General features: G+C 37.8%; 1 protein-coding gene across 3 annotated transcripts; it reads left to right on the top strand.

Moving 5' to 3' along the window:
• Window positions 1-219: 219 nt before the first annotated feature.
• On the top strand, window positions 220-27,969 carry LOC112555446 (transcriptional coactivator YAP1-A-like). 3 transcript variants are annotated; one of them, XM_025223855.1, is made up of 7 exons: window positions 220-975; window positions 15,867-16,102; window positions 17,422-17,678; window positions 18,494-18,632; window positions 20,792-20,875; window positions 21,207-21,316; window positions 21,705-27,969. In XM_025223855.1, exons 1-7 carry the CDS (start codon window positions 590-592, stop codon window positions 21,786-21,788), a joined length of 1,296 nt encoding a protein of 431 aa, XP_025079640.1. In that variant the 5' UTR covers window positions 220-589; the 3' UTR covers window positions 21,789-27,969. The 3 variants fall into 3 exon arrangements, with proteins under 3 accessions (XP_025079640.1, XP_025079638.1, XP_025079639.1); XM_025223853.1 differs by having other exon boundaries at window positions 222-987; XM_025223854.1 differs by having other exon boundaries at window positions 226-987; window positions 17,425-17,678.
• Window positions 27,970-27,984: the final 15 nt, after the last annotated feature.

The following is a 27,984-nucleotide window of genomic DNA, read 5'->3' as shown; positions in this document are numbered from 1 at the left end:
TTCCTTTGTTGTTATACAATCTAAGGGCAAGTGTGTCACATCAATGGTCTCCTCGAGCTCCACTGTAGCTCTGGTTAAGTAATTTATTGTCAGGGTCGGCGTGTGAGGCGTTTGGGAGCTGACGAGGCAACACGGCGATCGCCGTTAGCCGTCTGCGCCAACTGTCCCAAATGCGGAAAAGTGACGTCACAACTGTGCCGTGAATGCGCGCACATCCGCCAGTACTGATTGCTTTAAGTGTTAGCTCGTCTCACGTCTCCTTAATAAATTGCTTTGTTTTATCATTATTGAGTTTTATTTCATGCTGGGAGTTAGTTGCTGTACCAGCTGCTGTCAAAAGATCGTATAGTTAAAGGGATCAGATGCGGAACTATATTTTAGGTCGGAGGCCCTCACCTGTTACTCGAGTAGTGCTCAAGTCTGGGTGAACTCAATTTCGTGCAAACTTTCATCGCTGTCCTCCCATTCGGAGAAAACCCAGGAAAACTGCGGGATTTTACAGGAGTATTTTCGACTTAAAGTGAGTTTTGTGTTGCTAGAGATTGTGAAGTTTGTGTTTCAGAGGGAAACTTCAGATTTACCTGCCAAAATGTCGCAAGAACGGACGAGCTCGCACGTAGTTCATGTGCGTGAAAACAGTGCCTCAGACTTGGAGGCGCTTTTTGACCCACACGCAGCGGAAGCCAAAAAGTCGATTCCACTACGAGACCGAAATTTGCCAGCATCGTTTTTTCAGCAGCCAGGATTGAATCAGATGGGACATGGTAAAAATGGTCCTGAGGTCCCCGGATACAACGAGGTGGGACCTATCAGCCACATTAGAGCGCACTCGTCCCCAGCAAGCTTGCAACAAACGCTGTCGGCCGCCCCTCAACCCCCGCCACCCTCCCAACACCTTCGCCAGCACAGTTGTGATATGCTGGATGAGCCATTGCCTCCAGGATGGGGTATGGCCAGGACCCCACAAGGACAAAGGTATTTCCTAAAGTAAGTCACCTGGCCATTCTTGCTCACACTCCCCCCTCCCAACCTCTGGGTAGTGTGTCGCCATATTGGAACTAGCACTGAGTGAAAGGTAGGCGAGTTGTATGCGTGTACTGCTGTTTTTGCCTCGCCCTTTGCAAGCCCCACCGCAGCTGTGCACCAGCCGTAGAACTCGGTAGATCCACTTTACCAGCATGCCCATAAGTCTGTCTCTCGGAGAAACTTTGGTTGTTGTTAACTAGCTTAGCTCCTGATGATAAAACTCTGTACATTATGTTGTGTGTAATACTGTTTAATGTAGACTGTAGTGTTCATTTAACACATTTTCACATCTTGCAGCTCTGTTTTTTGTTCTCCCAACTGTTTCCTTAGCCCTGTTGCTATTCTAACTCTAAAAAGTACTTTTGCAGTTGGGCATTTTGCTTTTGCTTGAGCATGCATTACCAGTAGATCTCTCTGTCCGTGGGCGTACACTGAAGTAAACAAAAGTCTACGCAACTTGGACACACCTAAAACTGAATACAGTGGGTGAGGTGGGTTTTTCCAAGAACTTAACAGTCTTTTTAAGGATGGGGGCGGGGTGGGTAGTGATTGTGCAGGGGGGGGGGATATTCTCTCGAAGTGGACATGGTCAAGCAGACACTCCCACTTTGTGTGCAGTAAGCAAACACTGCCCATTCCACAAGCCTGGGAACTAGAATTGTGTACAGAACGATTTGCTTTCCTTAGCATTCCATGGCACAGTCACAATAAAAACCTAAATCATTCATTCAGCCATTCAGTGTTTTAGAGCACTCGGGCTGTTCTCACCAAGTACTCTACTTTTGGGTAGATCCAAATGTCAATATAAGAATCAGTGGTAATACCAGAGACTTTGTTAAAGACAGTGTGCCAGAAGACAGAATGATGTGCAGTTGCTTTCAAAATTATTTGACATGGGAAAAAAGTTACTGATTATGGATAACATTTTATGTTTTTAATGCTGTACATTCTTGGGTCAAGGGACTTCTAAGCAGCTTGACAAAATATATCATTTCACTGTGGGTTACAAAGGCTTATATTTTGAGGTCATAATCAAAGTTCCAGACCTTTTACTTTTTCGCATACTTTTTAAAAATTGTTTTCGCTCATAAACTGCTCATTGTGAGATTATTTTACTGTTTATAACATGTGGTCATAGAAAGGCCACCTCCTGAAGTACATGTGCAGTGCTATTGGTGGTCTTTCACATGAAAGGAAAAAGAACTTCTGGTGTAGGCATCATAGATGTTTGGAAGTGATTCTAGGTATTGTTATAAATAATAATAGGATTTGTACAGTGCATTTCCCTACACAGAGGTGAGCACAATGTGCTGTTGTTGTTCCTAGTATGTTTCTGTTCCTGAAAATTTTGAAAAACATTATCAGTAATTAAGAGTTATAAAACTTGTTTGTGATACAAAACTTTAAAATATCTTTAGATGCTTGTGAAGAAGAATGTCTCAGTACTGATGATTGTTAGGCATGAGTTATTAAACATTTTTAGATAACAAATTCTAAAATAACTTCTCTTTACAAACAAATTTACACTGATCATGATACATAATATTATCTAGATTTGACAAAAGTTGTTACATTTAAATGGTTCAATTTCATCTGATTTGTAGGTTTGACATAAATGGGGCACAGTAGTATGGACTATCTTAATCTCATTATCGTGTTTTCATCCGCTTAGTGATCATCTTCATCCATTGCCATAAGTGTAGTAGTGCTGAAAGTTTTGACTGAAGGTTCGGTGGCCTTTGTAAGAATAGCTGTGCATATAGCTTACGGTGTAGTTTGTATTCTCATTTTCAAACTTTTAGATTATAGGTGTCATATTCTTCTGTTAAAAGATTTGTCCTTAAATTCATTTGACAGAAACCAGAACCAGCAGCATCAAGATCCTAAGGCATAATTAGAAGTCTAGAAAGAGGACAGTGCCTAACTTTCTGGGCCAGTTTACAATTAGCAAACTTGGGTACTTATTTGGAAGCCGGCTGGAGTCAATGGCAACAGCTGATCACTGATGATTGGTGGATTCTTGCTACATCAGTAATGCCGTTTATTATTACAATCAGGACTGTTGCAAGTACACACTAAGTGCAAGGTCAAGATGTGTTTCTGTTGGTTAAAAGTTTTCTCTGGACCTTACTGTTTAACTAACATTTTCTACATTACTGGAACACTTTTAAATTAAAGTTTACTAGACATACAATTAAACTGTTATTAAAGATGTGGAAGATTGTGAAATACTTGTGCATATAAAGATTCTGTTTGCACTGACAGTGACTTACCTGTCATGTGACATGATTGACAGTATCTGACTTTGTAAAGCATGTTTCACAATAACTTATTTATTAAAATGTTAGGTAGAATTTCCTGCCCTTTATAAAATCTCAGAATCTTCTTCATTCATTGAGGTTAAAGAAAAAAGATGACAGTAAATTTATCATTATGACACAGACATCTCTTTGGAAGCAGTTGCTATAGATATCTTCTCAGATAAAAATGAAAACTTGAGACTGAAAGCCATTCCATAAATGACAAGTCTCAGCCTGTAGCAGGTCTCGATGCTGGGCAGTGTCGTAGTCTGTTACTAACAAGGAATTTTGTCTATAAGTGTCCATTATCTTGTGGATGCATCAAACCTTCTGAATTTCCTGTTTCTTTCGAGCAGATTTTAATATAGTGCTGCAGACGTTGCTGCATTAATATAAACCTGTAAATATAGCCAAATTGATGAGGTGGAGGTGGTCCATGGTTTGATTGTAGTGGAATAAGCCTTATCTCCAGTTTTTCTGCCCAGATTACTTTCTGATATTATTAGACTATGTTTAGGTCCATCTCATATGCTGCTTCTCTACTACATTTGCCGCATGCTCATTGTTCACCCATCATACGCATGTATATTCTTTCCTTTCTTTCATTTTTGGCCAGGAGATTTTGTATGTTCATATTTTTAATGCATGCATGTTTGCTAACAGATTTTGTTGACACTGTTGGAAATAACCATAAGTAGAAGAAAATAATACACTCATTGAAATATTAATTTAGCTTTTGAAATTATGATCTAATTCATGATATCTTCATATGCACTCTGGGACCTTGGTTGTATTATCAGCAGTGTTCTATAATTTCCTGCTGCTGGTATTTTGCATTTTTTGCCATATGTACCATGCACTTTTCATCACTATTGTCATGCCCATCTTCATATCTGTAGTACTTGCCCTTTTTATATTTGTGGTAGAACACTTAGAAAATATATCATGAATTCGGAGAACATAGGCTTGAGAATGTAGTGATGGCTTGCACGTACAACTGCAAGTTTCATACAGACAAGAAGACAGGGTATAGCACAGGCTGGAATTGTCTTTGCGGTGAATTATCCATTGAAGCCTCAGACTGCATTTTATTTGTTCTTCTGTGTCAGAAGCAGTACATTTCTAAACAAAAAATATTTTACCAGTAATTTCATCCCTTCCCTTTCTGCATTTTACCAGTATCACATCCAGTGTTAAAAACTGTCCTACAGTTTAGTCCTCAGATTTAGTGGCATGAGTAGATCACTCAATGTGAGGATCTGTTGATTTTCAGGATGAGGTTATGTATGTTGCCTGGATTTCGTAGATTCTGTAAACTGTTCTCCAAATCAGCTTCTTTGCAGTAGCATTTAAAAGAATAACATATTTTAGTGATCAACATGACAAGAATACAGGTTGAATTTTGTTTTGATATATGCTTATCACAAGGGTTTACCCCCCTTGGTTGATACAACTGGACGAAGTTTTAAAGACTCTTTGCACTGCATAAATAGTTGTATGTAATGTCCATCTTGACACTGTCCACACAAGCACATGCCTTCTAGCAGCTCTATAAACTGGTATTTGCTTGAGAACCAGTCTGCAGTTCTAGGAGATAATTTCAAGCAGATGCTTTATCTTTTCCAAGCTTGTTTCTGAATCACAAGCAACAAAAACCTGCATTGCCCATGACTGGTCAGAGGTGGGTTTGGTATTTCTTTCGTGTGTAGATTTATTGCACCTGTGCAGAGGTAATAGGGTTTTATCTCTCAGTGGAAGGCAGGTGTCAGAGAAAGACCATCACCTGAAGTACCTTTGTGCTACTAATAGTCTTACTTTATGCGATGAATCTTATTTTAAGAATTGTGTTAACTGTTATGACATGGGAAGTTTGCAGCGGTTGGTGTACCAAGTCCTGGGAAATGGGTCATCAGTGGACATGCTCAAGATGCTTGCTTTTAGCAGTGTTATTAATGTCTTAGGCAGCTGACATTTTAATACTTGTATTCTTGAAGGTACATGTGAAAATTTGAAATGTTTTTGTTTGCGAAATGTTTGTTGTATAGAAATCTTTCATTCTCATGTGAATTTAAGTTACCCCTTTGGGCACAATAGGCCATAATCCATGGCTTTGCTGGGGAAGCACTGGAAAAGCAATATTCATTATTTTCATTGCAAAGTGCAAATTTTCTCCATTCCAAAAATGTATAGTTTCTTGTTCTAATGTTAATCTCAGAGCATCAGTAATAAAGAACAAACTTCACCTTATGTCATTTTCACAGTCTTTAGTTATACGCCAGTCATTGCAATATTTTATGCTAAACTTTTAGGGGGTGGGGGGAACCCTCTAGTTTAGACATGTACAGGGTGTGCACAAAGTCTGTATACCCCTGTCTTTGGGAGGATTTTGAAAGCTAAATGTTACCTCTTTGGAATCCAAAGCATCTGTATGGGTCCCTCCATGATCTCTGCGTAGCCAAATGCACCGGCAGGTTCTCCTGTTCTGCAACATTTGCGAGGTGACTTTCTGTAACACTGCGCGAACCTCATGTTTCTGACAGAGATAGGGGTAAATGGACTTTGTGCACACCCTGTATGTTGGTTCTAGGTATTGTTACACCAAGTATATTTCTGTTCCTCGGAATTTTGAAAACTGTTACCAGTAATTAAAAGTTAAAAGTTTCTTTTTGTGTGTTTATGATGTTGCCATGCTCATATGAGTGTTTACAAGCAGTATGGGCAAGACATGCATGCAGACACTTGCATAACATGGTCAGTGTTACCAATTGAATACTTTTTCTAAACTTAGTAGGTATAATACATTTTGGTTCTGTTAGCTTTTATTTAGGTTTTAAGAAGTCTCAGATGCAGATTTCAGTGTCTGTTTAGTATTCACTGCAATCTGTAATATGCAGCTAGGCTTCTGTGGCCCCACAACACTACACAAGAATGATAGAGCAAATCCTAGTAAAGTACAACCTGCTATTCAGATGAAATGGTATCATCCCCAAAGGAAAGATGGTCACTTACCAGATTGTTATAATGTCTGAGCTTATAATATGAGTGGCAAGAATAGCTGTTTTGGAATAGTATAAATTTGATTTTAGAATTGTTTTCTCTATCTCTTTCTGTCTCTCTCACACACACAATATCTGTGGATGTGGGTGAATAGAATTTGCCAACAATATAATCTCAGTATTCATATTTTGGTAGTTAAGATGTTAGGCTTTGAGCGACACAACTTCCCTGAAAATAGCTAGGAAGATAGTCTCCATCATTTAAAAAAAATTTTAATGAATTTCTCTCATTACACTGAGTTTGTGATTGTAGATTCCTTTTTTCTCTGACACTGGGAGTAGTCACCAGCTGCTGAGTGCAAACCATCACTAAGCTGAGAGAGATTCTGTGTATACCATGATAGTATTCTAAAGTTTTAGAACTGGGCAACAGATAAATATAATTTGATATTGCTTGTAAGTTAACTTTGATTTCATAATGGTTTAAACGCACTTCTCCAATGTAAGAAAGAAACTAATAGAAGTACCTGCAGCTAAAAGGGCTTTAGGTGTCAAAAATCAAATACAACATTCGTAGTTTGTGTGAAGAGACTATGTTGTCATTGTCTCTTCACATGTGTCAAGAAAAGAAGAGTAATTTTGGGACGGAAAATTGAGGTTGAAACAAGCTGAGTACTGCCTGTGTTTAAGGAAAACCCAAAAGCATGATGAGAAATATTTGGTATTCTAGCCTTACTGCCTTACTAGGAAGAAAAACAGGAATCTTAACTCGTGTTCCAAGGTCACAAGGGAGCATAATGACAGATCATAAGCTTTTGCAAGAACAGTGGATCTCTTGTGAATGCACACACTGTTGTCATTCAATAAGAGTTATATAAAAAAAAAAGAGCAGTATGCAGAGTACAGGATGTTCCCCCTTAAGACAAGGAGTGACTTTTGGGAAGGGCAGATAGTTGGTAACTGTTTCAGGAGACAAACCACTATAGGTTTTGAGACAAAAGCAGCCTAGTCATGGTGGCATAGCTGAATTTGAAGCTGATTTTGGACTGCATTTTAACTGAGGGGAGATCATCATGACTGTCGCTATGTTGTGTAGAATGTTCTCATTGCTCTCCTATCATTGGTCTTGCTGTGGTGGTCTTAGTCATCGTGTGAGCTACTGGCTAATGTACTAACTGGTGGTAGTGTGGTTTGTAAAGTAGCTTTTGATTGGTATAATCGCACTGTGATTAATAATAATTAATCCGGATGTCGTTGAACCCACAGCTACCTTAATTTTCATGAGGATGCAAGATTAGTGTCACTGGCAGTCAATAATAGCAATCCGCATTGTGCCAGCCTTGAAAAGCACATTGAGATGCATTAGTAAGCCTCTGGGATTAAGAAAATAAAATGGGCACAGTGTCATTGACATATTTGAAATCATACTTAACATGATCACCTTGAGCACTTCTGGAACATAATTGCACAGACAACTGCTTAGAAAAACTAGGAAACTGGACAATTTAATTCAGTTCTGGTTAGCTTTTTCCAAGTATTAATCACAGCATAAACTGCCAGGTTCAAGGGAGCTCTCAGTTCACAGGCTCTTGGCAGGATGGTTCTATGCAGCTTGGAATTGAGAAGAGGTGCTGCTTCTGTTTCCTGGTGTTTCGGAGTTATACATTTTTTACATGTCTGCCGTAGGCATCTATAACATAAAGCTTATTTTACAATCTAGTGAAATCCACCCTTGCTGTCATGCATATGCCTGGACATTTGGAGATTTTCTTAGGTTTTTCTTTCTTTCTTTGTTGTTACTTGTTCTAGAACTGTAAGGCACACAGCACTACACTACTTCTGAACATTTGAATGGACCTATTTAGCATGAAGTATTGTTTTCAGAGGTATAAGCAACATTTTAAAAAAATTCCTGCCAACTTTTGGTGTAAGATTATAAAAAGTGTCATTACAAAGATATGTCCCGATCCTGAAATCTATTTAAAGAGATGAAGCTTAGTGAATGCAAAGTGCAGGTAATGAAGCCTAATCTATACTCACCTTGTAAACTTGTCTTCCTGTCTTCCTTGAGATAGTATTGGGGTTGTGTACTCATACTGCCATGGGGTTTTTCCAGATTTTCTGAGTCCTGAATAGGGCAACCTTTATAAACCCTGTGTATCAGTTTGCACTTGGTGACTAGTGCATAGTGTCAGCAGGAGAACAAAGCCTGATGTTCTCATTGTCAGTATAGGTCTGGATTCTGAATTGCAGTAATAGTACACTGGAGAGTGTCTTCGAGCCTTCAGACCTCCATCTTTGCCACATTTGATAGTGATGTACCTTTGCCCAACTGGCTAGAGGATGGCTGCTTTTTATCTTTATTCACCTTTTTGCTTGTAGATCTGTATTATGTTTTTTGTCAGTTGGTCTCATGTTCTTCTTTTATATCATTCCCTGTTGTCTAGATTGTTTTTTGGTTTTTTTGGGTTTTTTTTGGTGACATGTAGCAATTTTTATGGACCACTTTGTTGACTAGGAGTCTCTACTACATCTGCGCCATCTTGCTTTGCTTTTGGATCTATAATGATGTCAGCAGCATAGATATAGTTTCAACCTCCTTTCTGCAGTTGCTCCATGAATTTTCTCCACTGTGGATGCAATTGGTATGCCTATGCCATTCATCTTTGTGAGAGCGGGAACTTACAGCCGTGTGCCCTTCAGTCTCTGTCACCATTGGAACTTTAATTACTACTTGGGAGTCTAGAGTTCATGCGTGCTATGATTCCTCTGCATTTTCTGCCTTTTCTACTTGCACTGATTGCCAATCATTTTGTTATACTGACTTTCCTGCAGGTTTTTTAGTTTTGCGTTTATGGTTGTAGTGTCTCTGTCTGTCTGTTGACATGCTTTGGCCTGTGTGTGTATGTGTATTGTGTGAATTTTGTGTTAGGCTTTGGTTATTAGCCTTTTTTTTCTCTCTCTCTCCCTCCTTTTTTTTTTTTTTTTTTTTGCAAAGCACATTGAGCCTTTTGTTACATAGGGAATAAGCTATACAAACTTTTTTTAAATAATGTTTGTACAAATATGTTCTTTCACAATTTACAAGATCCTTGTTTATTTATTGTAAAGAAGATTACAAACTCTTGCCAATGTCAGTATCATGCATTTATTTTTTAACTGCAATACATGAAACTGGCATTGCATTAAATATGTTTCATGAATGATTGGATGTTGGGGAAATATTCTGAGTTAAAAGAGTTAAGTTTGAATGATTGAGCTCAATGTTTACCTTTGGTAATACTCTGACAACAAAGATTCATACTAAAACTACTGGTATAAAAAAAATGCACTTAATTTGCTCCTTGAAAGCTGTCCTTACTTCGTGGATGTGTGAGTTTTAGTCAAGTAAAATAACATTAAATATAACCATATTTCTACCTTAAAAAATAAACATGACGTACATTTTTATGCAATTTCATATTAAGGTGTGATATGATCCTTGATGGTAGAAAATGATAGAAAAAAAAATTTTCTTGTAAAGTAGGATGACACACCATCACTGGTCCTATTATAAGACTACTTGCATAAGCTCCAGTTAAAGTATTAACAAAAACTACTGGGATGATCAACAATTAAAAAAAAACACTGGGAAATAGCAAATAAACTCCAAATAGTACATTATGCTTTGAAATATCACTGCACCATGTATTCCCAGTTTATGCCCTATTCAAGTGTAGGTCATTTTAGAAACTAAACACTAGCAGGAAATAACTCTTTTAATGTGGTTATAGAAATGTGCAGGAAAGATTGAAGCAAGTTACTCCATGCTTACTTAGTCTAGGTATAGCAGCAGATTCAGAAAAAAACCTAGTAAAGCCTTTACAAAGTGACTGCTGTATACTTTTGTAAATATTCGAAGAGACTTCAGTCTCAACCTCATCTTAGCTGAGACAGCACTTGAAGCCAAATTTTACTGCATAATATTGAGCATCAAGTTAATAGTCAGCATGTATTATATTGTAAATGTAAAATCTATGACTATCGTGATTCAGACATTCACTTAAATAGCATTTCATTCCAAGTAACTTGTCAGCTGGTTTGTGCAGGGTGTGTCCTACCCAGCCCCATTTGCACTTTGTGATGTCTTGGCTAGTGGCATTCTGATTGGTTCTTTTCAACAGGCTTCTGTTGGAGATCTTTTCAGGCCATCTTATTCCCAGAATATAGTGTAGGCATTGGTAAATGTCTGGAGCGTGTTGGTGGTGTTTGTCACTCTCCAGGTTTCAGAACCATACAGTAGGACTGCCTTCACATTGGTGTTGAAGATGCGGATCTTACTGTGGAAGGATAATGCTTGGGATTTCCAGATGGGCATTAGGCTGTTGAAAGCATGCCTGACTTTTGATGTCCTCGTCCACTCCACCATCCTTGTTGAAAATGCTCCCCAGATACACAAAGGATACAAAGGAGTTCCTGCTTATTGCTGATTCTCATTACTTCGGTCTTCTTTGTTTTGACCTTTAGGCCAATCTTTTCCACTTACTCAGTTTGGTTTGTGCATGCTGCTGCCGATAAGGTAGGAGACTAATGTCATCTTCAATGTCCAGGTCCTCTACCTGTTTGGTGAAGGTCCACTGGATACCGGTGTTGTTGTCTTGCACATAATCCAGTCTATGACTATCAGGAAGATTGTCGGTGATGATATGCAACCCTGTCTTGTGCCAGTCTTGATCAGTGTTCTTCCACGGATTCTTCTGTCAGTCCTGAAAGGGTCTCAAACTTATTCTTGACTTCACAGAGTTCTGTCCCTTCGCCTAACTGGCTGAGGGGATTGACTCAATGATTTTGCTTATGTTTTTTGTGGCTGTGCTTCAATTTGTATATAAGTGTTGGACCTGCATGTTTGATTGTGCTTCTGCTGCATTTTCTTCCTCTTTTGGTTTGAATCAGGACTGTATATAATGCTCTTTGAATTGCAGACTGTTTGGATCTATTGGCTGGATTCCACTCCACCATGTTTCGTGCTTCGGCAGGGAACTTCAGCTGAATTTAATAAACTGAAGTGATAATCACATTTTTGCACTACTCCCTGGGTACTATTGTGGTCCATGTCTTTGTGGCCATAGTAAATAATGGTTTCTCGTGATGTTAGTCTGGTCTGGCCACTTCCATTCCATCTGCTTTCACATAACCCAAGAACCCTGATGTATTTTCTCATTTCGTTTACCACTTTCATAGAGGGTTCTGATGTTCCAGTCCCTATCCTGGTTCTTGCCTTGGTCTTCAAAAAATGAGTCACTGAGCTGCCTTCCCTAAGGCTTATCAGCACATGTTATAGGCTCTTCTAGAATCTTCCCGACCAAGGCCCCTGTTGTGGTACTGTAGCGGTTTCTGTAACAGCTTTATATATATTCACGTGGGTTGTTAGTCTAAAGCAAAACTTCCAACCTGGAGGTCCAGGGTGCAACATTTTAGTCTGGTATCTACCCCGTGATTATCCCCAGGGTTATTGGCTGATCTATGCTTTATTTTTTTCTTGCCAGTAGGTGTTCATCAGCTCTCTGCTAGATGTAGCTAATTCATTATGAAGAGTTGTTTACTTATTTGAATTTCTGTTTTGTTTTTTACTGGATAACTGAGCTCAGTTCGTTAAAGGATTAAAAATTGTTAAAATGAGTAAATAACTATTCTGTTTACAATATTCAAGCATATAAGCAGCAGTAATTACGCTTGTATACAGAAATTAGTAAACACTGACTTTTACCTGGACACATGCATAATCAAGGCTCTGGGAGAGTATAATTTTGCATGTCTGCGTACTTATCTGAAATTGTGGTGTTCAACTTCTTGTTCTGGTAAACATTTACTGTTTGCTGATTGTTTTCATAGGGGAAACACTTCTGATAGTTTTAGTCAAGATATAATGTGTAAAATGTTCATGTTGTCTGGAGAGTCTCCATAACTAAATCATATTGCTGTGCTGCTGTACCTTGGCTGGGTACATGTTATAATGTTTGAAAAAAATTTTTTTTATTGGAATAGTGAGATCATTCAGCAAGTTCTAACAGTTTTTCGATGGACCTGTTTTTCCAAATAGTGCTTAGTACATATGTTCTGCAGTGTACTTGACAGATACTCCAGCTTGAGGCATAGTAATGTGCAATTGGCATGCAAGATTTTTTGGAAACAGTAATTTGTTTCATTTCTTTACCTTCATCATTAAAGAATGTGTTCTTATTCTCTTCCTTCCAGTCTGTGTGTGCCTGTGTGCATGCATGCAAGATAATGGGGGAGTGATTCACCGAGAAATGCTTTTGTGCGCAGTGATCATTTCTGATGCTATACTTCATATTTGCTGCTAAGTGATTAATTCTGCAGAACACCCTGCTGTTTTTATTTTTACCTGTTTGTCAACACCTGTTATGCAATGTTATGTTTTTCTGTTGTGATTGTCAGAATGTCCTTCTCATTCTCAATGTTCGGAAGACAGACAACTGTGATCAAAGAGAAACCTTTTCTTAGCTTAAACATGAATGTTGGCAACAAGTCAACAGCTGAGGACACCCAGATCGGCATGCTGTCCTTCACCTGGAGCCCTTACTTGCATCACAATTTAATTTATCAGAGGTTATTCTAGGCTGTGGCCTTTTGGGATTCCAGCAGAATTTCACTGAAGGCTACAAAGTTTTTGGAAATAAACATATGCCTGTAGAAATGCCTTAGCTGGCATTCACTTGAACACATGGTGGGACAGTCTAGTTAGTTTATTCCTTGTTGCTCCTCAAGGAGCATAGGGCCGCAGCAACACCTCGCCAGCAGATCCGGTTTTGGGCAGACATGGTGGGACACCTCAAAGTTAATTGTTGGTATCCTTAATGCCGACTTCAGATAAACTATCTAGAATTGATGCTAATGATTAGACAGTTTTCAAAATGACGAGTTGTTATCCACCTCACCAGCTCCACATTTCATGCCAGGAATTAAACTAGTGAAGCGCGCACAGTGGAAATAATCTGAATTGAAGGGAAATGTTCAAAGACTATCTGAAACAAGTTGAAAATGAATTCAAAAGCAACTGTCAGCTCGTTTGATTTTTCATTTGTGACCAGAAAATGGGAGATGCCTCAGAAAGTACTTATCACCAAAGACTAGAAGAAACAATCATTATCTTGTGAGTCAGAGTGTGCTGTGTGTATAGTTGAGAATGTGGAAGACAAATAGAGTGGTGTCAGACTGAAACTGCAAAGTAAAACATTATGTACAGAGAAGCTTTCATTGTGAATGGCTGAAGAAATGCCCTTGGCTAATAAACGAGAATGATGGCACAAGCTGTAAAGTGTTGCCTAAAACACAGTAAGAATAACATGCTGATCAGCCCTGGTGTAAATTAATGTGTTAACGAGTACACTACAGAGTCGTGCTCAGATGCTGACCATAGACACTTTTTGGAAGCAGAAAGATTTCAGCCAGGTGTGCTGTTCTTCAATTTCAATTTTTTTTTTTTTTTTTCTGTCCTCACCCGTTTTTTTCAGACCGTTCCAGCAGCATGTATAACACTGAAATAAACAAAGTTCTTCAAATGCTACTCAGCTGGGCATAGCAAAGTGAAAGATTTCTTTCTAGTAATAATAAGCTTTGTTAAGAAAATTTGTTGGACTATTTTCTGAATAATTGGTCACAATTTAATCGCTAAGAAAGTAGTCTGGCAGAATGTATTGATAAAAACTATTACTAAAATTAATCTGGTATAGATTTTCAGTTGTATGTTGCTAAAGCAAGGCTCTGTGTAGGCTTGTTGAAGACATGAAAAACATGTACTCACTATGGATTTATGACAGCACAGACATTGCTGTCTCAAATCACATGATGGTGTATGCAAACTGCCTCAAAAGGACTTTAAATGAAGAGGGGCTGTTTATCAAAAGTGTTTTGCTTTGGGTCTATTGGTGTTATACTTGAAACAGAAAGTGTAAATGATGTTGAAATCTTGCCACTTCCCAGTTCTCAAAAAATATCTCAAAGTGTGAATTAAAAGCAATTCAGAAGGTACTGGATGATCCCCTGTTGAAAGTAGATGGATTCCCTAAAATAACCTCTGATTTAGGATGGTTCAGAGGGATATGAAATGCATGTTAAATAAAAAAAAAAAGAACTGTATAAGAATTCCAAAGAACATGAATGAGCATTTTATTCTTTGTTTCCTGAATGGTTCCCCTTTCTCCCAGCTCATGTTTTAAAAACTCTGGATGCATACAAAACTACAGCAGTTCTTACCAGTCCTATAATGGTCTGTAGCCTGTTATGCTGGTCTGTACGCTTCACCATGTTAACCATCTGCGCTGTATGCATCATAGGCTATAACTTGTGTTGGAATGCATATGTGTTTAGTTTAGTTAGTTTATTCCTTGTTGCTCCTATGAAGAGCATAAGGCAGCAACAACACCTTGCCAATGTTGGAGGCTGCAGTGATTTATCATGTGCAGGTATATGTCAAGACTTAATGATGGTGTAGACAAAGTTCAAGAATTTTGTTCTGTGTAAACTATAAATGACAGTGCTAGGTCACCAGGAGGCAGTTTTGAAGTGATGCTTTATTTTAGAAAAAAAACTTGGGCCATGTTCAGCTGCAAACAATTTGTAAACACCAGGCTCATTTTTATCATGTTTTTGTATTGACTCTTCTCTTCAGCCACTTAAAAAAATAGTTCAGTATGCTGCAGCACACTTAATTTTTAAGAGCATTTTGTTGCCAGCCAGCCACTCTACTCACAAAACATCATTAGCTTTCTGTCTCAGAATTAACTATGAAACAACTGTTCTGCTACAAAACTGTCATAGCTTTAGCATCTGTTCACCTGTGTAAGCATTTTTCCACATACACTGCTTTTCGCTCTCTCCACTCTTTGTTAGATTCAAGGCTTTATAAGTAGTTTAAATGTCATTCCCATGGTTATTGTTTGTTATTTTTGAAACTTAAATACTAAATTCTCGGAGTGGGGGGTGGTTTATCAGGAATTCTCAGTTTTTGCTTTTAAATCGTTACTTGGTGCACTTTTTATCATTTATGTTCATTAACTCTGGCTATGTGTGTTCACCTTGATCTTTAGAGTAGGCACTTTATAAATATTTTTTAACTCAAAAAAGTGATTTAAAAGAACCAAGTGAAGTCACAAGGCAATTCATATCTTCAGCAAATTCTGTTTCATATGTGAACAAAGCCAGTACGAACTTAATATTTGAATGTGGAAAAGCTAATTCTAATAATGTCATACTTTTGGTTTTAAAGTGTCAGCATTTTAGACATTGAGAAAATAAGAAAAAATGTGGTAGAAGTATTAAGATAATTTGTAGTAAAAATGTATTTGCTTATCCATAGAATAGTGTTAATCTTCAGTATTCTCATTATTTGATTTCTCATCAAAGTTTCATTAATGTTTTTCAGAAATGTACCTTTGTTTTGACATGACATTTCTTTCTTTAAAACCACAGTCATGACTTCTGTCCACAGTAGTATGCCCTTAACATATAGGTCCGGCATTTAGAGAGTGTTTTGCTGTTGCAGCCATGTCCTTCAAACTACCACCTGGCAGGACCCTCGCAAATCTCACCCCTCCAGCAACATGGGCTCCACCCAGCAACCAGGCAGCCCTGTCTCCGGCACCCAGAGCCCCCCTAACACCATGGACATAACTAAGATGCCACTACCCTTAGGGTGGGAACGGGCTTACACCCCAGAGGGGGAAATTTACTTCATAAACCACATTGAGCGGACAACAAGTTGGTTCCATCCATCTATTCGTAAGCATGACTCTTGTTCTTCACACAGTGTGATGCATACCTGATCAAGATATCTAGAAACGTACAGAAACAATAAAAATGTGCATGGAGAGATTTAGATTTTTTAGAACCTTTTTCCCCTTTAAATAAATTATGTATGTAGGTGTAAAATATATGCAGGCCCAAGCTGCTACCTAATTTGCTAAGGAATCCTTGCATTCAATTAGGCTATGATGGGGTGTAACAAAAATTTTTCCTGCATGTGGAGTCAAACATTGCAAACAAGCTGTTGACAAACATTGCAAACAAGCTGGTGACAAACATTGAGATCTTAGGCCTCATATGCATAAAAGGTTATAAAGGTAAAGAAAGACATGAAAGAGGATGTGGAAAGCATTATGTGTAATGGGTATTTGCTGTAACAGCTATATCATTGTATCCACTTGGTGAGGTTAAAAGTGAGTCTTAGTATTGACCTGACATTACACATCCTTCCAACACTGGCACCTCAGAGACCATTATATGCCCCAGTGTATGTAAAAACATATCAGCAAAAAGCTTGACAAATTTTCTTAGCTCTGAATATTTTGATTAAATTGTTAGGGTTAACCCCTACATAAACATTGTTTTATTGACCACACACAGAAAAACTATATATCAATGTATATGATTGATATCTTGATCCCTGATGACAAGAAGCAGCTTCATTTATGAGTGATCTGTATTAGGCATTTAATATGAGACATTGACATTTAATAGCAAATAATAATGAAATATCAGCTTTCATATGTTTGGTTTATTAGAAAATATTCTATGCAGTAAAACTCCATCTTTTTATTATATTTTAAGGCCCTCCAACACTAAAATGTTTGTAAGAACCCTTTAGCAAATTTTCTTTACAGGATTTGAAACTCTCTCGTGTCATTTATACATCTCTGGGATGGATAAATAACTGAATGTTTATAAAATCAAGTTTTGTTCATATGTTTAAGCAAAGCAAAAGTTAAAACAAGAAGAGATATTCCAGTGCCAGAATGTGTTGTGTTCTTCCACTTTTTAGTGGCAGATGAATGCAAAGAACATGAACTTAAGGAGGGGAAATTGTGATGGAAATGACACAACATGCTGGCAGATTAACTTTTTAATACTGTCAATATGAACATAGAGGCAGATGTTATGGAAGTGAAACTATAGGCTGGCAGATTACAAACTGTAAATTTTGACTGGACAACTTTCTAAGATGTTACTGATATAATGAAAGTAATGAGTTTTTTTATATATTAATAAATTGGAGAAAGCCCTTGCATAGTTTCTAGTTTAGACTTCGCTATTTCTTACAGCAGCAGCTCAGCAGCGACCTGGTATGCGGCTGCATCCACAACAACAGCAACAACAAGCAGCACTAGCTCCAAGCCCACAGCAACCTCAGCAAGCATCACCACTTATGCGTAGCCCTATCAGTGGTGCAAGCTCTCCACCTGTCCCACCTGGCCAGCATGGCCCTTTGACAGCAGAACAGCAACGGCAGTTGAAGTTAAAACAGTTACAAATGGAAAAAGAACTTTTAAAGAAACGGCAAGAAGAACTAGCAAGACAGGTATGGATATCTTGATGCTTAAAGATTTTGCTGGCACCTGCCCTGATTATTTCTCTGAACTTCTCTTCCCTTATGTTCCAGCTAGATAACTCCACTCCTTGTCTGATGATCATCTCCTTACTCTTCCTGTCACAAGAACAACAACATATGACCACAGGATTTTTAGTTATTGTGGAGCAAAACAATGAAACTCTCCCTTTCCATATCTGCCACCTACCCACTATTGAATCCTTTAAACATGCACTGAAAACACACCTCTTCCATAAACATTACTCCTAACAACTTTTTCCATAAGCTAGTTCTTTTTTTACACCCTTCCTTTTGCAATAGCATGTTACTCTCAGCTCTTGTTCTTAGGTTCCTCTTTGTGTTTTCTGTATTTGATTTTATTCTTCGTTTTGTACGGTTGTTGATTCTTTTATAGTTCACATGTTATTTATTTTCCTTTTCCTCGTATGCTGTCAATGTTTCGTTCTTGTTCTTAAGTGCTAAGACCATGCTCCTTAGGAGTGTGAGTATGCGCTTACAAATTTTGCATTTTTTATTATTATTTTAATAGCTAGTGTAGTTGGTGCCTGGCCTGATGAAAGCAGTCTTTTGAAATTAATAAGATGTTTCATGTGATCATCTGTTTCTTTTTGTGAAACTTTTGGAAAGTCTGGAATTGTATATCTGGTTTAGTCAGGCAAGTTTATTTCACTATTTTGTAAAGTTATAATGCTTGTTTTAATGTGTTCTATAAACTGTTAACAATATTGAATGGAAGGGTTTGAATATTAGCAGATATAGCAAAGAGACTGTTCTTCTTGTGCCAGGAAATGATGATCCAGTTAGGGGCAGGAGGAGAGACAACTGACACAACAGCAGATCTGACAACAGTTACAGATCCTTTCCTGGGACAGACTGGCAGCACTGACCATCACTCTCGTCAGGAGAGCGCAGACAGTGGTCTGGGTATGTCCACATCTGGCATTTTGTAGCCAGTTGTCCTTGCAGGTCTCTGTGAGGAGAAAAAAGGATTTAAACAACTATCTTTTATATGCATAGTTGTCCTGTTTATCAACGATTGTCCTATTTATCAACATATATCTATTAATCAAGGTCTGTCAGCAGTTTTATAATATTTTTGTTCGTAGTGTAATTTTCCAGTGCAATTTTGCTTTTTATGACGCTGTGCAGGTATTTGCTAATATGAAAGAATTAGACTCAACTACTCGCAAGATGGCAAAAATTTTATTGTAAAGAAAAACACCATGCTAATCTACATAAGTACATTATGTGTTAAAGTGCATTTTGCTGATGAAAATGAAAAAGCAAATGAAAAGTTTGATACAAGACTGTTAGGGAACATTCAAAGCATTTACAACTACAATTTTTTTTTTTAATCACAGAATGAGTTGTACTTTTATCAGTAGTTTTTGCAATCTTTTTCAATAATTCTGTCAAAATGTGTTGATTGTTGCCATTACATCACGAGTCTTGTTTGCTTATAAATACCTCAAGATCTTCCCCAGGGCTGATTGTGATTACTGCAGTCACTGCTATTGAAACCGTTTTAAGACAATTTAGAAAAACTTCAAGCTGTTTTAAATTTAGAAGAATCACTTTGAAAACATTGCTAAAGTATTCGTGCAATGCACTTAAATGTCTGGTTGCCAGTCATCCAGATAATCAAAAGTCATGGATAGTCAAAAATAATTATAAAAATTCACAAATGCTAAAATATGTGTAATATTATGCTCTGTTTGATTTCCGATGTTAAATTCCGATAAAAGCTTAGCAATTGTTCCCCCCTTTTTGGCACATTCAATAATTTGCAGTTTCATAGCAACTGACAAAACAACTTTTTCGATATTTCGGCAAAACTTAATGCGAAGCCGCTTTCTAACCTCAAAGTTCAGAACAAGGTTTTGCCTTCATGGACAGTGCAACCAATACACAATCTTTTCCAAGAAAAGCATTGAAGCAGAAGGCAAATGTCAAAACTTATCGACGAATGGCAGTCCTGAGAATCTGGAAAAAGGGGAGGGAGAGTGTTCAGCTTCATCGGATTAAGTGTAATGGTTTTTCACAGCAGGGGATCGCCTGGCTAGTGCACCAATATACTTTCAATCCTTTTAAAATAAATCTCAGAAACTAATCGACAAAGAAAACTTAAGCTGTGAGACAGTGTACATTCCTGTAGTCAGAATTCTTGGCCATATTGTGATGTCTAGCAGTTTGTTTTTTTTTATTTTTTGTTTTTTAGTTGTTGTTTTTTTTTTTAGGCGATCCCATATAACTGAATGCGCTGTAAATTCGAATTCCCATATAACCAAATGCGCTGTAAAAAGACCAGATAGTCATAGTTCCACTGTATTAATATTCTTTGGTCACGAAAGGCATTAGAGCAAATTATCAACTGGTAATTAAGGAACATGAGATCTTCAGGCTGTATAAGCTTTTACTTGTTGCCACGTGGTACTGCCCCTTTGTTTGCCTAGCCGTGATATAGCCTAAGTTGCTGGCAGGTTGTTAAAAACAAATAAACCTTTTGTTTGCCCTTTTCTCCGCTCTTCCCCCTTGCCTCCCCTATGTAGGTGGGAGATAGCAGCCTTTTAATCTGTGTTGCTGTAGAGACTGGGAGGTGTTGGGGGGCAGCATCATTTTGAAAGAATTGGGTTAGTTTTGTATCCACAAAGAACACACATGGATAACTATCTGGAAGAAACACTTGCAATTTGAAAAAAGTACAGGACTGTCCAAAATGAGATGTGTGGATGTGTTTATTTCCTCTGGATCATTTTATTTTGCCCTTTTTAGTATTGAGTTTACATACAGTTTGTATATGACTGACCTTGTCACAGTGCTATGGAGGTGGAAAATTTAAAAGATTACTCTGGTTAATGCACAAAAAATAATAGCCCAAATGCATTTACTACTGATAATATGTAATTTTTAGGGGGAAAAAATTGTCTCAAGGAGGAAAACTAACACCTGGAATTACATTTTAATGGACAGAAAGTGTAAATTTTTCTACAGGCAGCCATTTATTGGGAGAGGTATAAATGTTGAGACATTATAATGTGCATGATAGTGTGAGATTATAAATAAAGACCAAAATCTCACTGCAGGAGGTATGGGAACAGGCTACAATCTTCCAAGAACTCCTGAAGATTTCCTGAGTAACATGGAGGAGATGGACATACCGGATGGGGGTAAGCTGCCTATCAGCTACCTTTGTTGCACGTGATTAAGTATGTTTGGACACACATTTCTATGTCAGTACTTTTTGAAAGTTAAAGCAAGCTGTCATCATTTACTGCCATGTAAAATTAGTTCAACTGCAGAAGTACATTATCCTTTTTCATTTAAAATATATTTTTAAGGCACATCAAAACATACTGTGCTGTTCCCTTGCTTTGGATAATTTATATATTTTGTGTAAATGTGTGTGCCAGATCAACATTTTTGTACATAAAGTTGTTAGCATGTACATACAGATTATAGTAATGTGTGAAGACAAACATTACCTCTGTGCATATACAGGACATAAATCGCAGGCACAGGGGGACTTCATTAACATGGACATCGGCAGTGTTGGCGATGTCTCTGACTCCCATAATATGGACAGCGACGATCTTGTGCCCAGCTTACAGGTACCCGGCCTGACTTGGGCTACATACTTGTAGTTTGTGATCAACTCTAGCAAGCTTTGTAAACTTATTTTGGAATGTAAAATTTCTTTTGAATAGATAGCTCTCACCAGAAAAGTAGCAGTGACAAAGGATTAAAAAGGACAAAATCAAGCCAAGAAAGCTGTCAAGATTGTAAGCAGAAACTGATTTAATGGTTGTAGTGTTGTGTCTGATTATGATGGTGGTTAATATTGAGATAAACTTGTTTCTGTAGGCACTGACCATAATTACACCTTGAAGAGTTTTTCTCAACATATCTTCTTCCCCCTTCCTTTATGTTTTATAGTTGTAGTTCAGCTTATTTACATTGATGTGCACATTTTCTAATAATAACTATGTGTTATTGCAGGAGGTCATTGGTACAGATTTGTTGAGAGATGTGGAGAATGTTCTCAGTTGTAACAAAGCAGATCACCTTCTTACATGGTTGTGAGCTGCAGTGTCACCAGCCTGCAGTGCTTAGCCATCTGCCATGATGTGTGGCTGAACAAGAAAAACTGTGAGAGGAGAAACTGTGCAAAGTTGTCAAAAGCTGTGCATCATGGTGCAGGATGGAAAGAAAATCAAAAGGCATTGCAGTTCTTGGGGAAGATGGACTCATGTATGCAACATGAAAGGATACGAGTTGACAGAGCACTCAGGCATGTGAACTCCAGGGATTCCATTAATGCCCCATCCCCTTTTTTTAAAGTTTGACCGAGGTGAACCATGATGGGTTTTTTTTTTTTCTCATTGAACCTGAAATGTATTTTGTATAAATAATAGATAAGAAAAGCACAAAAAAATACATAGGGAAAAAAAATTGATATCAGGGGAAAAGCTCAAGTCACTGGTTTTGCTGCAGTGCGTAGTATAACATAGTCCCTCTTAACATCAATACTTGGACAAGAATAACTGCAAGTATAGAGTGCAGTGCTTCATATAACATAGTCCCTCTTAACATTAGTATATTGACAAGAACAGCTATAGGAATAGCATGCATTTTGGATGTAATCAGTTTATATTTCATTGCATCTGTTACTTTGAGCAGAATAGTGAACAAAGTTTCAGTAGCTATGAAATACAATAAGACAAGTCCTCACATAGTTCTGAAACTGTGGCCATACTCTGATCTGCATCACTGCTCAGGACCTGTTGCAACCCCAGTTGCTATAGCATTTTACTTTTACCAGTTGACTATGGTTCAGACTCTTGAGTTGCCTGTAAATGTGGAGTTAGCTTCATCTTGCCCATCTTCATGGCAAGGTTGTCTCCTTGTCTCTCTTGCATTTTGCATGGGGACCATGGCTATGGTGTTTGAACCTGCAAGGCCCTGAGCTGCCAGCAGGCAGGTTATCAGTTCAAGCCCAGTAGGTGTAAGATTTTTTTTTTTTTGTGTGAGGAGATGGCTGCACTCTCAAATAACAAACGTAAAGCATAGCGCCAGTTCTAGTATGTAAAGTTCACATCTCACTGTATCTTTAACATTTTATCGTACTCATGTAACCAGCATCTAACAGACAATAAACTGTGTAGGTGAAGTGTACATTGCTGTACCACCATGTGTATTTGACTATACATAGTGTTGTACACATACATTGTGGTTCTTTAAGGAGCAGTGCAAGGCATGGGATGTGGAGTGTACTGGGTCTATATAAAACCTCCAGTGTGGTCTTAAAACTGAATACAAAGCCAAAGAAATCTGATCTTCCATTTTACAGCTGTTTGCTGACTGAGAAATGAGAGATGGATTGTCTTGCTTTTTTGTCATCATAAGCCTAGATGTTAATGGCGTTTGTTCATTAGACATGAGTACAGAAAAAAGTTCCTCCCTTGCCTGTCTGTACCAAAGACTGATAGTTCCAAAATGTTTGACTTCACAGTTTGAAAAAAACCAGCTTTTGATGCCCTAAGATGTTATCTCTTTGCCAGAGAAGGAAAGTTTTATAACATATGCAGCTTCTACTCGAAAATTAGATACAGCTTTTCAAAATCTAGTGGTTGAGCAATTTCCCAAACACTTCATATCAGCGCAACAAGTTTGATATTTTGTGAATTCCTTGAGACAGCAAGTGTAGAGAATGACATTTTTAAGTGATATATATATCTATATATTTTCACATTATATGAACACACATTTACCATATCTACATGTGTTATTTCATAACATGCACGTATTGTTTGAGTATTCTTATAAAGGAGATTGAATGGCATAGCAAGAACTTTTTCCTTGTTATCATTGATTTTTGGGTCTCTCCCACTAGCCCCATTTTACAATTTTCTCAGGAAAGGTCACCCAAAATGTTATTGATTTGCTTACAGATTTATAGAAATAATGATTTTAAAAGCTTAAGCAGATCGTAAATGTTGGCATGAGAAGAAAAGAAGTAAATAGAGCGACGACAAATGATAATGAAGTGTCTGTGCCTTTTAGTTAGTTTTCTTATTCTTCAACATGTGTAATATTTCTACATTCTGAATGGCTTTTAAACAAGCAAGAATTTGGTAAAGAAGTGACCTTGTTCAAAAATATATTTAAATGCTGCACATCCATCAGAGATTTGCTTTTGGAAGGGGTTGGGGGCTTGAATAAGAATTATGTGGTGTGTGTTATATGAAGAAATGCTCACTGCCATATTTTGTGATTGTAGTAGATTGTGAACCTTAGATAGCATTTTGCTTGACCTTTCCCACATTTTGACTTGCCTTTCGTCATGCTCGATTGGCCAATTGGACTAATTTTCTTTATTTGTACAAACTTCTCCAAGCTCCAGTTTATTTTTTGTTTGAAGAAAGAAGTAACATTTTGAGAATCCCCATTTAGATGACATAGAATGATATAATTGATTAGAATATAGCAGATTTAAATCTTTGAGCCCAGTGCAGCAGAAGGGCAGAGCAAACATGGAGTATATGACACGACACCAAGTATGTGTGGTCACTTTTTGAGTCATTTGTGTCCATAAGATTAGTTAACCCATCTTTCTGGGTTGTCATTCTGACATCGGTAGAACAGAGTGCATTTGTATCCACTGAGGCAGTAATACTTTGTCAGCGAAAAGCTAGTCTGTGTGGCTCATTTGACCTCGCATTACATGCGACAACCAATTTAGAAATGGCAACAAAGAATAGGCGCAAGTTTGCATTCTGTGTTGAAAATATATTTAAGATTGTGTTTTGATACAGATTTTTCTTAATTTCATTACTTTTCTACTTTAGCTTTTTTTTTTTTTAATATATATAAAATCAAAGAGCCTTCTCAACAAATTTGTGTTTCATTTCAGGGTTTTAGCTGTGTTAAAAGTGATTTTGTCTTGGATGTGTGAAAGAGATGTTTTCTGTTGAGACTTGTGATCAGATTCCAACAGATTTTGCTGTGTGAACATGCTGGCCAGGTTAAGTCCCTAACCTTGATCCTTTCCTTGTGTGATCAGTCATTGTATTGCTTTATTACATATGTATGAGAAACAAATGAGAATGCGAACTGTATTTTCGGTGGTTCAGCTATGATATTGTAACCTACAAATTAGTTGGGCACAGGTGCACACTTAAAGCTGTCAGTATTGCAAGCAAATGGTAAGCAGGTTGTACATTCTGCTTATAGCAGAGATGAGAGTGATGTAACCTAATCAACAAAACGGACACAAAAACTATTTGTCCACCCCTGCTTGATCCATGTTTGGCTTGCAACATGCAAGGACACGTGTCCTTGCATGTCAAATGTTTGTTGTATCTGCAGCCTCAAGATGGCCAGATACCTGCCTGCAGCAGCGAGATGAAATGGCGATAAAGAACTTTTCAGTGGTGTAATCACCCATGCTGTCGTTTCGAATTTTGTAACATTTTGCATCTTAAGCGAGATGTATTCCACATCATTTACATGTCACACAAATATATATATACACATATATATTTTTTATAAAGTTTCATTTTGTCATGTTGGTCAATGATGCATAGGGGAAGAGGGCATCAGATATTCATTTGTTCTGGGTTTCATGTGTCCATATGTCCACTGCATTGGGACATTTCAAGCATCTTTACTTCCTTGCAGAAAATATGCTATGATCCTTGTTTGTGGGTCTCATACTCAGTACCGTATCAAATTTATTTCCCATTTCTAATTGTGTATGGGAGATAATTCAGAGCAGTGAAAGTCCCTTTCTTAACTCTGTTCTAAGCAGGGTTTTTTAATTTTTTTTTTTAATTTTTATTAGGGTTGGAGGCTGTGGGCCCCCCCCCTCCCCTTTTATTTTCCATCGGTTTTCTATTTGAAAGAAAGTTTGGTGACAACCATCAGCGTGGCAGGCTGGCCCTGTTAGAAGCCAGTTATCAGCCACTGGACTTCAGAAGTCATGAAATGTTGCCCTTTTCCTAGGTGATGTCTTTCAGATTTCAGGTAAAACTATGTAGTTGGACCTTTTTCTTAGATTGTTTTCAAAAAGGGATAAAGAATAGTTAAATGCTCTTCTGCTCCCCCTTTCCCAATCATTCTCAAAGGGTTTAGTTTGGCATTTAAAGGTATAACAATGAAATTAGTTTCTTTGTTCCCTGGTTTGTCATGTTGACTTGTATTTGATAGAGCAGTGCCTGAACTATACTACACACAACATGGCTGTAGAAATAACCTACAGTTGCTTCTGCCTGTGGTCAAAAGTTATTTTTGAAAAAAAAAAACAAAAAACTATAAGACTGATGCTTCGAGTTTATTTTTTCCCTACCTTGCTATGGTATAGTTCTCCTAGAATTCAGGTGTAAGGTTTGAAGCTTAGAGGAAATTTTGTCCAAGTTTTCATGATACTCTTTCACACGCAGAAACACATTCCAGTGGCTACGTGTCCTACAGGCTGGCCACCTCCTAACCTTTGCAGCGACCTTTCACCCAACCCTGGAAAACAGTGCCAGATTTGAACAAATCTATTCCAGAGTAACGTTTGCATTGTTGGTGGTTTGTCAAGCTATTTTTATGTGCTTTTTCCAGTTTTGGTGGGGTAGTTAAAACTGTGTGGACACCCACATTTGTGATGTAGTTTTAGTGGCCAGGTAAATTGTGGGTTTGTTCATTGTGTTACAGCCATTAACAGCTTTCACATCTTTTTTCACAGGGCAGCTGATAAGGTGATTCTTCATTACATGTTGCACATTTGACCTGCAGTGAACGAGTTTATCAAGTGTCTTGCGTTCCCTGTGTCTTTTAGAACGGCTGTCATTCCTAAGAAATTCACAAAAAATGCTGTGCTCTTTAACCCCACCTGCAGTTTAAAAGTAGCAACAGCACTGTATTGTCATGCCTGTACGGCCACTTTTGCAGTTGACTTCTGGTTTTTTGGGACTGATGCAGATGTGATAGTGATACTTTTTGACTCCTTTTTCCTCATGGCCTTCAGTTTCAGCAGAATTGAACTGGGGTGGGGAGGGGTGAATTCTTTGCCTTGTGCAGAGACTTGAGACAGCCTACATATATTTTCACTGGGGTATTTTTGCTGTTGTGTGAGGTATTTTCTGTGATAGGATTTTTTTTTTAAACCCTTGGGAATTTCCTTCCATGTCGTGCCTCAGCATCAACTCCCTCCCTTCATGTGTGTTGTGATTTTCTACAGTTGAAACATACTTTATGCAATATTGACTTCTTTCTCTTTATGAGCTGATTTTGTTCTAAATTTTCTAGTATATTCCAAAGCAGTAACCCTGTGCGTTCCCATTTTCCTCTAGTAAAGGCCAAAGAGATAAGGCTGAATGTATTCTGAGTCTCACACAGGGTAGCAAGTCCAGCCTTATTTTGGGAGGGACATTGTCAACAGCCTTTCCCATCCACAACAAATCTTGCGCCTGAGGATGAACATGATAAATTTGTGGCTTGCTGTGTTTGAGAAGGCTTTTAACATCTTTGGTTTGTGTCTTGGTGGCTCTGTTAAAAGGTTTTAAGTGTGCATGATAGAAATGATGAAAATACGGGTCTATCATGATTGATTAAGTTTTGGGCCTTGAAACAAATTATTTCAGCTAGTATTTTTTTTTTTTTTTAATTGGCCTTGCACTTTTTTCGCACCTTGAATGGTATTCAGTGCTATGATATTGCCTTACACATCTGTTGAAACCTTTGTCTTCATTGCTATGGTTGTGTCCACAATGCAGTGGCTTTTTAAGTTAAGTCTTTTGAGTTCAGTGCTAATAAGCAAGAGTATAAGAGTACAGTTATTCCACTGGATCTGGTCAGTACATATTTTATGAAGGAAACAGTGCAACACCGTATGGCATTTATCATTTACTAGAAATGTCCTGTTGACAGAAAGGTTTCTAGCAGTTTTCTCTTTGATTTTCATACCACGTTTAGTGCTGTTCAGGCACCTGCTGTTTCTTCCTGTGCTATCCTTTCATCTGCATTGCTGTTTTCTCGACATTTTAAGAATGGCCACAATGCAGAAGGTCCCCCCCCCCTTTTTTTTTAAAGGAGAACATTTTGTATATAGTTTGTTACTGTACATAGATCTCAAGATGTTTCCTGGTATTAAAAAAAGTGAAATCACACATAAGCACATTAATTCTAGAATAATCTTTTTTAAACCATTTAATCAGCTGTGCCCTCCTTTAAAGGGATTAAAGTGATAAAAAAATGAATAAAATTGTGTAAAAAGCAAGCTGGTGTCTGTCTG

The sequence above is a fragment of the Pomacea canaliculata genome, linkage group LG14 (assembly GCF_003073045.1).
Source record: "Pomacea canaliculata isolate SZHN2017 linkage group LG14, ASM307304v1, whole genome shotgun sequence".
Taxonomy (NCBI): domain Eukaryota; kingdom Metazoa; phylum Mollusca; class Gastropoda; order Architaenioglossa; family Ampullariidae; genus Pomacea; species Pomacea canaliculata.
This window is presented reverse-complemented; position numbering and strand designations above follow the sequence as displayed.

What these genes read in the sequence shown, in the direction of transcription:
- LOC112555446 (XM_025223853.1), top strand. Translation starts at nt 590, where the DNA reads ATGTCGCAAGAACGGACGAGCTCGCACGTAGTTCATGTGCGTGAAAAC. An exon ending in TTGGTTCCATCCATCTATTC is followed by an intron (nt 16,103 to 17,421) that starts GTAAGCATGACT and finishes TATTTCTTACAG; the next exon opens with CAGCAGCTCAGCAGCGACCT. An exon ending in AAGAAGAACTAGCAAGACAG is followed by an intron (nt 17,679 to 18,493) that starts GTATGGATATCT and finishes TTCTTGTGCCAG; the next exon opens with GAAATGATGATCCAGTTAGG.